The sequence below is a fragment of the Aythya ferina genome, assembly GCF_964211825.1.
Source record: "Aythya ferina genome assembly, chromosome: 5".
NCBI lineage: Eukaryota > Metazoa > Chordata > Aves > Anseriformes > Anatidae > Aythya > Aythya ferina.
This window is the reverse complement of record NC_140301.1, coordinates 44,598,277-44,611,990: the sequence shown is the minus strand read 5'-3', so window position 1 is coordinate 44,611,990 and position 13,714 is coordinate 44,598,277. Positions and strand designations below refer to the sequence as shown.

General features: G+C 34.4%; 1 protein-coding gene across 3 annotated transcripts in view; it reads left to right on the top strand.

Moving 5' to 3' along the window:
• CARS1 (cysteinyl-tRNA synthetase 1) overlaps positions 1 to 13,714 on the top strand; it is a 34,028-nt gene that overhangs the window by 9,912 nt on the left and 10,402 nt on the right. For all 3 annotated transcript variants that reach the window (XM_084519715.1, XM_084519714.1, XM_084519713.1), the window contains 14 exons: positions 20 to 108; positions 444 to 540; positions 1,002 to 1,100; positions 2,105 to 2,254; positions 3,229 to 3,369; positions 4,163 to 4,251; positions 5,335 to 5,456; positions 7,291 to 7,403; positions 7,810 to 7,938; positions 8,162 to 8,291; positions 8,598 to 8,701; positions 9,692 to 9,789; positions 11,270 to 11,459; positions 11,974 to 12,042. In XM_084519715.1, coding sequence (XP_084375841.1) covers positions 20 to 108; positions 444 to 540; positions 1,002 to 1,100; positions 2,105 to 2,254; positions 3,229 to 3,369; positions 4,163 to 4,251; positions 5,335 to 5,456; positions 7,291 to 7,403; positions 7,810 to 7,938; positions 8,162 to 8,291; positions 8,598 to 8,701; positions 9,692 to 9,789; positions 11,270 to 11,459; positions 11,974 to 12,042 — 1,620 coding nt within the window. The remainder of the gene's footprint in view (positions 1 to 19; positions 109 to 443; positions 541 to 1,001; positions 1,101 to 2,104; positions 2,255 to 3,228; positions 3,370 to 4,162; positions 4,252 to 5,334; positions 5,457 to 7,290; positions 7,404 to 7,809; positions 7,939 to 8,161; positions 8,292 to 8,597; positions 8,702 to 9,691; positions 9,790 to 11,269; positions 11,460 to 11,973; positions 12,043 to 13,714) is intronic.

Sequence of the window (13,714 nt, the reverse complement as noted above, 5' to 3'; positions counted from 1 at the left end):
ACCATCCCTTTCAATTAAGGAAATATTTCAGCCGCAGAATGGAAAAAAGGTGACATGGTATTGTTGTGGTCCAACAGTATATGATGCTTCTCACATGGGACATGCCAGGTAATGTAGTTGCTTATTTTGATAAAAGTAATAACAGCACTTGATATAAGTAGTAACAGCACGTATAAGTAAGCAAAGATTAAGGAGAAAAGTGTACTTTATTTAGATAAGTGTATTACTGGACGATGGTCTTGTTAGTCTCAATGATCAAGATTTAAGGTTAGAAGCATATTATGGTATGTCATGGTGTGAGGGAAAACTTACTGGAGGATGAGGGAGAGTTGAAACTGCTATAAAATTGTTGACAGATATTGAAGTAGTTTTTGCATGGAATAGAACCACATTTGACGTATTCACTAAACACTAAAACTAATTTTTGTTGCTGTTGTTTTTAGATCATACATCTCATTTGATATCCTGAGAAGAATCCTCAGGGATTATTTTAAATATGATGTTTTCTATTGTATGAATATTACAGATATTGATGATAAGGTAAGGCCTGTTTAAGTTGTAATCTAAAATACTGTAGTTTGTGCATGGAAGTCAGAGAATCATGTGTAATTGCTATTTGGAAAGCCAAGATGAATAATATACTTACTGAGATGTATTTTGTACACAAAGTCATTGATTTCTGTGACTCTCCTCTGCTAGCAAACTACTCATACATAAACGAGTGTTGTTATAAATTATGAAGAGTAAACATTTTATGAAGATAACTTGTTTATTCGCCTTTTTCACTGTCTGTTGTTGACATGCGTAATTAATTCTGTTGAGCTAGCTAATTAACTATATATGGTGTGTTTAAGTTGTATTACTGCTTGTGGTTCTTGCATCTTGTTAAATTTGTGTGGATCCTTAAAAGCTTTTTATATCTAATAACATTAGATTTTATTTGCGTTTTCTATAACTATTATCCTGCTTCACAAGAATATTTCCATATTTCTGCTTTGTAGATCATCAAGAGAGCAAGACAGAATTACCTTTTTGAACAGTATAGGGAGAACAAAATAACATCAGCTCAGCTACTTGAAGATGTTAAAACTGCCTCAGAGGTAGGCTCAATACTTAATCCCTGCTAGTGTTTTATGTTCTTACTCAGTAATATAGCAAAGCATCTAAAAAATGTCTCTGACTTTGCTGCTAGTTTAAACTTTCTGCTTGTTTCACTTACTCTATTGAACTGCTATCACACAAATTAGAAGTGTTACTGGAATAGCTTATCACTGATTTTAGAATTGACAAGAACCATCCATGTAAAAAGCATTCCTGACTTTTTATGTCTAGAAGAGTTGTTTGTATATCATTTTATACAATATATGTAAACATATATAATGGTGTTGATATGGTGGGGGAAAAAAATCAAAAAACATTTGTATATTTGTCAGAATGCAAATTTCAAAAGTAGCCTTTTATAATAGATTTTCAAATGGTGGTCCACGATATTTTAAAGCTGTAGATTTCTGTGAAATTTTCCTTTTGTACCGCTGATGGCCTTGGAAAGAGCAAAAAGTCTTGAAAGCTTAAGGGATTTAATAATTTGTGTATGCTGGACTAAAAGTGGGGGAAGGTGATTCTTTGATCATTTTAGAACTACAGATCACAAAAGGATTATTGGTCTGATGAATTAAATACAGGCCTGGGAATTAGGTGGCCTGGAAATTTTGCCCAGCTGTCATTGCCTGACATACTTTCTAAGCACAGCATTTAAATCTCTTTGTGTTTCACATTAGATCTTCTCCATGTCAGATTTGGGATAATTAACTATGTAATTGAAATGATCAACTGTATAGAAAGTAAAAATTACTAAACAACAGTAATTAAGGTTTAGTGACATAAAATTTTTGAAAAAAATAAATACATTTCTTGGACCAGTGAATACATGTGTTTACATTTCAGTAGTCTGATATCAAAGCTGTTTATAGTAGTCTGATATCAAAGCATAACATATTATTCATCAAAAGCAAGGTTCTGTATGGTTAAGATAATATGTTGTGTGTGGAACACAGCCCTACTGTACTGAAAGTTGCTTTTTTTAAACCTTTTCTTTTGATTGTAGCTCTTTTCAGTTAAATTAAATGAGACAACAGACCCAGATAAAAAGCAAATGTTGGAAAAAATTCAAAATGCAGTGAAGTCTGCTTTTGACCCTCTACAAGCAGCTGTGCAAGCAAAACTCCCTGCAGAAGAGATCAATAGATGTCATGAGGTCAGTTTGAGCTCCTTTTTAAGTGATTTTTGTAATAGTTAGGGCTTTCAAATAGTATTTTGGTGGATGAAATTGTTTTCAGTAGGGGTTGTACTATAAATTGTTGTAAAACCATATATGACATTCCACTATGTGTGGTTTTCTACACAAAAGTTTCTCTGATGAGAGAAAAAAAATATATAAAACTTAATTATGTTCAGAATAAATTTTATCCCAAAGACTGTTACAATTAGCAACAATAATCCTGTTGACACTATTGGGGTTTGGTATTCGAGTCAGGCAATAAAATTGCTAGCTTTTAGTAATTGGCTTCCACATTCCTCTTTTCTTGCTTTTAGATAATTTGTCGTATTTGTCACTGCAGGAAGCACAGGGTATGAGAGAAGTACCTCTCACTCACTCACCTTAAAAAAAATCCATCTATTATAGAATCAGCAGTCTTTATAAAAGTGCATAGTGGCCTCAAAAAACTTGAAAAGCAACTAAAATCTAAACAATCACACCTTCTGAGCTATATGCTCTTGTGAATAAGTAAATAAGTAAAAATCCATCTCTTAGGATAGGATTGAGAAATGCATCCTTTCTGAGGTTCAAATCAGTCTTTCAAACACTTTTTACTGATGTGCACAGAAAGGGTTCTGTTAGGATTGTCCAGCAATTAGGGGTGGGCGGGGGAATGGGTGGTGTGGTAACTGCAGATCCCATTCAGTGTTTACAACATAAATTTCACATGCTCATTTAAGTGACCAATATGAAAACAGATGTCAGTTACCAGTTTGTCTTCCTTCCTCTGCATGTTTCATCCATATATATAAAGGACAATGTGATAAAAATGTGATAGAAGCACAGATTACTCTGTATTCATAGCCAAGTGTCTTTTTCCTTAAGCGAACCTATCTGCTCAGAGTAAGATCTTTCAGCACAGTTTAAACAGGACAAGTCTTTCATCAGTTACACTTATAATTGTTTTATAGATAATGTTGGAAGAAGCCAAAGATTTGCTGTCTGACTGGTTGGACACAAAATTTGGCAGTCAGGTGACTGACAATTCCATATTCTCAAAGCTCCCCAAATTCTGGGAAGGGGAATTTCATAAAGATATGGAAGCTCTCAACGTAAGTAAAAAACAAAACAAAAACATTTTTTTCTGTTTTGAAAGTGTATGTGCTGTGCCTCATAATACCCAGAATACAATAAAACCCTTTAATAACTTTCAAAAGCCTTGTATTTCGACGGTATTGATAATACACTTCCTTTAGTCTTTAACGTGAATAGGTAGCTATTAAATTATCACCTGTTCTGTTTTCATCCCAGCAATCTTAAAACTTTTATGCGTGTTACCAGTGCCAGTGACCTGGACATAAGTTTGGTGTGTACACTCCATCTTTCCTCTTAGACTAAAATGGGCTTATAATCATATAAACTGATCTGGAAGTTTCAGGTAGTTCATTTGCTACACAGGACAACCCTATCATCCTAAGCATGTAGATTGACTACTGAATACTCTTTAAATTGTATGGTGGTGACAAAAGTCAAGGACAGATTTGTCTATTCCAGGTGAAATACTATGTCATATGCAGTGGATCAGATCAATGAAGGTTTATTTATTTACCTCCAAATCAAAGGGACACACTGCCTGTTCTGCCAGAAGTGCAGTAGGTGGAATAGGGGCTATCTGCTGCAGTAGTGTGTTGATAACATTGCCTTAGAGGCTGAGAAAAAAAATGCCACAGCATATTGTTGCAGAGCATAGAGCTTGAAGTAGGAGTCTTAGATTCCACTTTCACTTGCTTTTGAGCAAGTCACTTCATGAATATGTGAGATATATATATATATTGTATGTATTTGAATGTCTGTATATATATATTTACATATGTTTAAGTATAAAATGCTACTTTTTCTCTGTAGGTTTTACCTCCAGATGTTTTAACGCGGGTTAGTGAATACGTGCCAGAAATTGTGGCATTTGTGAAAAAGATTGTGGATAATGGTTATGGGTAAGTTCACTATTGAGCGTTTTTGTTATGTGCTTATACTGTATTGGATTGCTGTGAACACTTACTCTTTTCTCTGTTTTCATATGCAACAATATTCTTTTCTATAAGTAGTGTTTCATCCAGTAAAAAAATTTCACATTACTTTATGCAAGTTCTGTTGTGTATAACCTGGTGAAAATGTGCTACTATATACTTCTTGTAATGTCCTACAAAGAAACAAGTTAGATTATTAAAATTAATAGTGTGAAAACCTCATTCCTAAAAAAAAATAGTCAAAGCCTAATTCACTTGAACTGGGTTTGACTTCCAGCTTTCAGCAGGGGATTTCAGAACTGAGTGGACTGCTGGAAGTCAGTTGTAAATAACATAGGGTAAAAAAAAAAATCTTCTCAAAATGATATTCTGCGATTGTCTAATGCTTTTGAAAGTTAGGCTACTACTCTAGAAGCTCCTAATATCATGATAGATTCCTGACTGACATTTTTGAGTGTACTTTCTCTTATTAGGCTCAAGTTTTCAGTATATTTTCATTGTGAAAAAGCAAATCTGTGGTTCAGACTCCTATAATTTTTCTTGCAAGTTCTTGCCTGAAATCTATGCTTTTATTTTTTAAAAAAATGTTCAAAATCATTTGCATTGAATTATTAGTGTTCATGGTGGTACTAAAACTTCCATCTCAGACTTTTTATCATGGCTGTGGTAAGACAAAATCAGCAAAGTGATGGAGGACAAATGGACTCTGAAGCAAACGTGATTCGTATTATATTATTACAAAATATTAGAAGGGACCAGAATTGCTGTAGGTATTTTTGGAGACTGTTAGTCTGAAGTCTCACCTATTTAAGAATTTAACAAAATATATTAATAGGTTTACCTTTGAATTTTATTCTGACCTTTAGTGCCTTACCTAAAGTTTTTATGGTAATGCCTTAAAACTTAAGTGAGCCTAAGTCATCTTTACCACAGTGAACAGTACCATACTGTATGTGTGTTCACTAGAAAAAGTAGGATAGTGATTTTGGGGGTACAGTTTAGTTAAGTCTCAGTAGAAAGATAGCTAAATAATTATTTTTAACTTTTCAGGTATGTTTCCAATGGATCTGTATACTTTGATACTATGAAGTTTGATTCCAGTGAAAAACACTCCTATGCTAAGCTGGTTCCTGAAGCTGTAGGTGATCAGAAAGCTCTTCAAGAGGGTGAAGGTAAAAAGGGGAAATAATGTTTGCTTAAGTTGCTGATGTGTTGATCTCTTCAAATGATTCTACTGATGTTTGAATCAAACTTATTGTCAGACTTCAGTGGTCTACCTGCTCACTTCCTTTGCCTCGGGATTTCTTTTCAATTTTTTTTTCTTGAGCCAGCACTTTGAGTTTTTAACTGGAAAATAGCAACAAATGTTATTCATTCTAGGATGGCATTATTATTTATTGTGTGTTATTTATTATCTTAAGGAGGTTGTGAATAGTCCAATTTGAGTACAGCCCAGTTATTTGGCTTTTCATCTGCTTCATAGTACGGGGAGCAAAGACTTGAAGCTGAGTCTTCCACGTGCCAGGTGAAAGCTCTCCCTGCTAGGCTATGGCTTTTTTATGACAAATATTTGGTCTTGTGTATTTTTTTTTTTTCTTTTCTCCTCATTCTTCTCTTGTACTGAGAACTCTTTATTTTGTTGACCTTGTGTTGAACTAAATCCAAATATAGATCTTTTGATTAGAGCATTTACAGCAGACTAGCTCAATGAAATGTGATTCATTAGTTAAGCATTTTATCTCTTCCTAAGGTTGTACTGTTTTAGTAGAAAATCATCCACAAAATGTATCAGAAGAATATTAAAAGGTTTTTATATAACACTTGCTAGTTACCTTAATTTCACCTACAATATCTGAGCTGGGACATAAAATTTAATGTGACTTTTTTTTCTTAATTGAAACCCTTATAACCGAGATTTTTTGTATATACATGTATGTGGAATAAAAGGTGTGAGCTTAAACCACTGTCTTTGTGGCAGCATGAATGCATCATTGCCACCACATAAACAAGCACAGTTGTCTGCTTTTGCAAATACGAACTGAAGCAGAATGATTAATGTAACTGATTGAGACTATGCATATGTCTAGATCTCTTGTCAGCCTAGCTGCTTTGACTTATTTGTCATGATTGTCCATACCCTAACAGATAATGTCATTTTGACTAGCAGAGGCAGCAGAAATGCTAAACTTTAAAAGTTGCATCTAATGTAAACTTAAAATGTATAATACTACTTGTCATTATGCACTTTGAAAATTAAGTATTCTAAAATACTGAGATTGCAGGTATCTCAACCTGTACATCAAAATTAATTGACGAGTTTCCCCTTGACAAGATTGGCTTTAATCTCTGTCCTGGTTTTCATGCATTAAGTGGTATTGTTAACCACTTGTAATTTTCAGCAGTACTGAAGAAATGATAAATTCCTAGTATTTTAAAGATGCCGTAATGAGAGTACCAATCAAAAGATCATAAAGAGCTAACAGCAACTAATGTACACTTCATCTATAATAAAAACATAACAGTAAATGTGTAGATATGGAACAGCTACCAGCCATTCTGTGAGGCAGCCTAGACAGGGCATGCTAGAGATACCCTAGGATCATGTTCTGTGTGCATATTAAGACAGATTAATTAGTCTTAATTTTGATACTTATAACTTTGAAGTGATTCTGCAATCTTACTTGTCTATAAATACAGAGTTATTTTTTATTTATTCAGTATTTCTTTTTCTGCAGCTGGAATATTGGAATTGTGTCTGTAGAGAGAATGTAGATGAATCTCGTGTCAAAACTTAGAAAGCAGTGCAGCTGATACTTGTCAGCTTTCCTGTCAACCAAACATTAATCAAAAACCAAAGGATTGTCAGAGTTAATTATAAGGACTTTCAAGTGCTGAGTGTTTTGTTTTTTTTTTTAACCTCACATGGTGTGAGGCACAGCGAGACCAAAAAGCAATAATGTTGGTGTTTAAATAAAATGTCAATGTTTACTTTTTCTCTCTTGAAAGGTGACCTCAGTATCTCAGCGGATCGCCTAAGTGAGAAGCATTCTCCAAATGATTTCGCTTTGTGGAAATCCTCCAAGCCAGGAGAGCCTTCATGGGATTCTCCATGGGGAAAGGTAAGGACATTACAGGATTTAGACCTTTTACACTTTATTAGATAGCATGTTTTTTCTTAAACAGATACTGTAGCTCGCCTCATATTATCAATATCTAGATTATGAGGGTCTTACGTTCAATAGTAGGTTATGTTGCTATGCTCAATCTGCCTGTTCAATTCTTCGTAAACAGAATTCAGCGTGCAGGCTTGTGATGATTCATATTGGTCAGTTGTCTTATATTTCTCTGTAGTCTTTACCTACAGAGATTTCTCAATCCTTTTCTTTCCATGTGATCAAAAATAAGGAGGATGATAATTAAGGCATCACGGATGTACATGACGTACTAGATTTAATGAGCTAATGATACATAGGCAGAAGAGGAAGACAATTAACCGTTAGCCAAGTAATGTCTTTATTTTAACAGGGCCGGCCAGGTTGGCACATTGAATGTTCTGCAATGGCTGGATCCATTCTAGGAGAGTCAATGGACATTCATGGAGGAGGCTTTGATCTCCGATTTCCCCACCATGACAATGAACTGGCACAGTCTGAGGTCAGTGAACTGTTTGTCACTGCCTTTCAGTTTCTGTAGTGATGAAGCTATGTGCTTAGCTTTGACAGCAACTTACACAAATGCATCTATTTTTTGTGTTATTTTTTAAATTTACATGTTTTGTATAAGCATAACTTTTTCCCCCTCAATATTTTATTCCTAAATTATTGTAGTTTATGGTATATATGTGTACAGCATTGAGTCTTGTTTGTTTTTGCTGCAGGCATACTTTGAAAATGATCACTGGGTTCGGTATTTTCTACATACTGGCCACTTAACAATAGCTGGCTGTAAAATGTCCAAATCTTTGAAGAATTTTATCACCATAAAAGATGCACTGAAGAAACATACAGGTAAAAATTACTTCAGAATTTGAGTACTTTTGATACAGTTGGAGTGATGACTGTGGTAATTAAGTTCATAATGGAGTTTCCAAAATTGGCTGACTGCAGGTATTTTCTTCAGTCACTTTAGAACAGCTACCCTGTTCCTCATTGGTAGCTGTATGGATAATAATAGTCTTGCTTTTTTGGTAGATGTGTTGAGAGTAAGAATACTAAAAATTCTTATGTAATTAGCCATTACAGTATTGGAGGCCATAAAAATACTTTTATTTAGTTTATTATTATTTTCCTTGTTTACTTTAAAACTCCTAATAGCACGACAGTTACGGTTGGCTTTCCTCATGCACTCTTGGAAGGATACACTGGATTATTCAAACAACACCATGGAGTCAGCTATTCAGTATGAGAAGTTTATGAATGTAAGTAAGCTTTCCATTCTTCCTCCAGCTCTCTGAACTTTATTGTTGTAACATGTTTCAAGCAATAGAACCCAAGGATGTACAGGCTGCATCCCCAGTCGTTTGCCTTCTGAATTCATCGTTTGTGATCTTACAGTATTTCTTTAGCTACCATTGAACATTCAAATCACATAAATTCCACAGACGGCTACATTTCTCTGCAGGTGCGTGCTCTGTCCAAGTTTTGACATCTCTGAGCATTTTGGCACTTACATGCAAGATTAGTTTCTCAGTTTAGCTTGCTTATAGGACTGAGTCCAACAGACACTCTCTACCAGATCAGACTTTGCACATGTTGACAAAGGGCTATATTATTCCTACGTTGTCTTTCTCGCCGCATACATTGAACATTTGATTTTATTCCTACCAGCTGTAAGGTGAGGGGTCAGGCACAGTTTCTATCCCTGCATAGTTCAGAGCAGTGAGTTAAACCCACATTTCCCACAAGGAGGCTGTACAGCATTTTGAGATTGTTGATGTTGGTCTTTCTAGCTGAAGGTACTCTGCTATTTATGTAAAATGTTTGACTTGGGACACACAGAAAATGACTTTTCACCAAGCTGGATGCCTGCATGAAAAAAAAACCTTTCTATGAAGCCATTTGTATTCCTGGTTTTCCATTCCTAGCAACACATAAAAATCTGACATAAGAACTCCTATCTAATTATTTTTTAAATGGTACTGTATTTGAGCAGCTTAATGTTAGAGTATCATTGTAGTATCAGGCAGTGGTAGAGATGACACACGGAACTGAATTAGTCTGATGGTGATTTATAGAGTTATGTGAAAAGTGGGGGTTTCCCTCTTGTGAGAGCCATTCAGTAGATCCTAGCCAAAATAGCATTGAAACCAAGTTTTACAAGGCTGAGTTTGAAATAATGCTTTTTCTTTATAGTAAATACTGTTTGTGTGTAATCTAAACAGGTTTTGAACTATGTTCTTTTTCTTTAGGAATTCTTTTTAAATGTGAAGGATATTCTTCGAGCTCCCACTGATGTGACAGGCCAGTTTCAGAAATGGGAAAATCAGGAAGCAGAGCTGAACAAGAAGTGAGTGGAGCATTCCTATTTCTTCTCTGAATAGATGTTGTGTAGCTGCATGTTTAATTTATATTCGTTGTAAAATGACTTACTAGTGGTATTTACAAGTCTGGCAGCATTTCCAGTCAGTATCTCAGCTCTATACAAGATAGTGAATTTAATATCTATACAAGATAGTGAATTTAATTGTGCGGCAGCTTCATGAAGTTTAGATTAAATTGTTGATTTTCCTTTTATTTGTGTTAAGTACATTGTCATGTCTTGTGTAGAGAAATAGAAGTCCTTTGTTAGATAGTTGTAATTTCCTTCACTACTTCAGACGCTGTTGTCCTCTTTGAGAAGTGACCAATAATTTGTATATGATCTTTAGAACCATGAAAATAATATTTTACACATTTCAAAGTGGAATAACAAAATTGAAGATAAACGCAAGTTAAATGACTCAACTAAAAGTACAAAAGATCAGAGTGCTGATATTTGAAAATGTTATTGACTGGAGAGAAACAGTGATATCAATATAGCAGTCTTGCACATTTATAACAAACTATCCTTATTGTATGTCATATGAACAGCTTCCTATGTGACTTCTATTACGTGTGAAATTTAAAAAAGAAACTTCTTGTGTTGTGGTACTAATATTTTTCCTAGTTCAGTTCACTGTCATGAACAGAGATGTTGACTGTTGTAAGACCAAGTGCAGATGCTTCTGTTTAGTGAAAATTCAATCTTCGTCTTGTTGTTAGAGAGACCTCTTTAAAAAAATAAAAAAAGGTTGTGTGTGGGGGAATAGGTAGTAGGTCAAAAGAAAGGGACAAAGAAGTGGGAGAAACATTTAAAATTTAAAAGATTATGTTTTATGAATATTTGTTTTTGTCTTATCCACCACTTCTCACTTTCTTTTCTCTGAAAAAAGTATGTTTGAAAAAGTCATAACGTGTGATGGAACAGTGTTTAATATAATATATTACTTATTACGCCTATTAATAAACATTACATAGTTTGCATGAATTTATTCCTTGTGTCTGCTTGTAGCAGCTTCATACTGCTACTCTTTGTGGTAAATTAATTTCCAAATTGGTGTTCCACATTAGAAAGATGGTAAACAAATTCCTAAGTTGGTACCTAGGGATAGGAGATCAATACTTTAAAAAATATAATAAGTACTAAATAAGCAATTTGAACTGCTTTTAATAACTAGTATTAAGAAGTCAGCTGCTGAAAATGCATTAGATGTAATTTGTTTGGATAGTTGTTACCAGCTAGATTATCCTGCCTGCCTTTGTTCGTAGTAGCAAAACAGCTGCATCATGGTGATGATGCCTTTCTCTTGCTCATCTTTTTTTTTTTTTCCCTTTATATATAAACTTTAACCAACAAAAGACAATCTCATTTTTAGGCTCCCTTGTACTCTAAAGAACTTCTGTTAGAGGAGTGATTGCAGATACTTTTGACATAAATAGTAAAAAAAAAAAAATGTTTTTCTTCTTAGTTTTTACGACAAGAAAGCAGCAATTCATGAAGCACTGTGTGACAATATTGACACTCGCTCTGTCTTAGAAGAAATGCGTTCGTTAGTCAGTCAGTCAAACTCCTATATTGCTGCAAAGAAATCTTCCAGACAAATGCCAAACAGACTTCTTTTAGAAAACATCAGTTCCTATCTCACTCAAATGCTAAAGGTATGTAATAGCAAGTAGTAAAGTTGCTATTGCACTGTGCAATTTTAACTGTTGTATTTTTCAAATACATAGGGATCTGTACAGATTTTCTTTAACTTGTAGGAAACTAGAGATCTTCCACACGCACCCCAACCAAAACGATCCCAAACTGCAGTGTATGCTGCAGCAGGAACAATTTGGAACCCTTTAGTCCATTATTATTTCAGCTAATGTTTTACTCAATAGTAGAAAGGCCCTATTACATACACAGAAAACATTAAAAAAAAAAAAAGAAGTCAAAATGTCAAATCTGACTGCATTAAATCTAAATCTGAAAGCCAATGCTTGATATGTTGTATCAATTAAAAAGCACAACAAATTCTTACTAACACAATGAATTGTGGGTTAAATGAACTAGGTGGCTTCAAAACCCTAGTACATGTGATTTTGCTTAGTCTTCACATACCTGTAACTTGATGTATACAACCTGTTCTTTTTTTTGTTTTTTTCTTTTTTTTTTTTCCCCCTTGATCAGATTTTTGGTGCCATAGAAAGTGATGACGTAATTGGTTTTCCTGTTGGAGGGAACAGTCAAAACATAAATGTAAGTGAAGAACAAAGTACACTGTAAAAAATTATTCTGTGTCCTTTTGAAAGCCTAGGTTAGGTAAAGGGATTACATTACTGGTACGTAGCTGAGTTACTTTGGATTCAAATGTTTTAAGTAGAAACAATGTAATTAATTGGCTAAGGAAGTGGGATTTTTCTGACAGTTGTTATTTTATAGGTTTGTTTGATTTAATGACAGACAAATTGTACAGCAACCAGAAAAAAAATTATCTCATCTTCTGAATGATGAATCTGTTTAAGAAACCACATTAACTACAGACAGCACATGCTACCGTATAAAGACTCATTACAAGGATTTGTGTATTAAGTAGTTTCAAAAATACAATTATACTGATTAAAGTTCCTTGTGGTACACCAAAAACCAGCCTGGAGGCAGCTGAGTTTCATCCTCAGTTCAATCTCTCTTTCTGATCTCATTTTGTAGCCACAGTATTTATTTGGCTTTTGAAGGCTGTTTTGCTTTGGTCACTCAGCAATACCACTGTAATGCAGAGTTTTCCTAGAAATATGTGGGAGATGCCTGATGAAAGTGCTAATAGGCCCTGTAACAATAGTAATGTTTCATGGGGCAGGCAGGAGAAATAACTCCATCTGAAAAGCCATCAACTTCGCTCTTTCTGTTCATGAGAAAATCTTGATATGAGAAAGGACGCTGATGTGGCACAACATCTGATATTGAGTAGCTTCTAGTGCTGGTCTTAATGCAGTTTTGCATTCAAAATTGTGATCGTGTGTTTTTCTGTTCCTCCTTAAAAGGAATAATTAAAACAAACAAATGCAAAACAAAAAGGCAAACAAAAACCCCTTAGTTCACCAGAGGAAGAGAAAAACTTGCTTGTCACTGAATGACAGTGAATGTTCATCGGATAATTGCTCATGCAAACACTTACATTACAGTGCTGTGGAAATCTCTAATAATGATATACGATGATAAGGAGGATGCTCAGCATTCCATGCTAAAAGCCATCAATAGTGAATTTTAGCTTAACTCAAAATTATTTTGAATTTCAGGAGAAAGACAGCACCTTAACACTTATCTTTTTAGGGAAAATGAAAATTAAATCTGTATTTTACACTTCGTTCAAATAGTGTTTGTAAGAGCTTTAGGGGAAGATTGGCAGTAGCTTGGAACAAGAAGTTAAGCCTTACATTATTTTAAAGTAATGTTGTTGAGGTTAGTAGAGTCAAAAGAATCTGGTGCAGAAAAGGAATTTCAACACTTGTTAGTGAAATATGTGTATGTTTTTTGTTGTTCTTGTTTTTGTATACGCAGTCAGTTCAAAGAAAACCAGTAGTCAGGTACCCACCCAGAGCAGCTTATTTTGCATTTTACAGGAAAAAAACTTCTGTTTTTATCACCCAAGACATTTCTGATTTAATCATTATAGCATAAAGATATATAATATTGACAGTGTTTTGGCTCTTCCATTAATTGTCGTATACCCTCTTTCAATCTGCAGAGACTTACTTTTCTTAGCAAAAACTACCAAGTGAACATTCCGGGTTGGAAAACTTTTCATTAAAACAGAAAGCTGTGAATCAGGCCTATTTCTTCTGTGTCCAAATAAAAAATGAAGGAATCAATAGATCTGAAAGTCTTTATCTCCAAAAAAGACTTAATCCTCTTCAAAAGCTCTGAGAGAAAA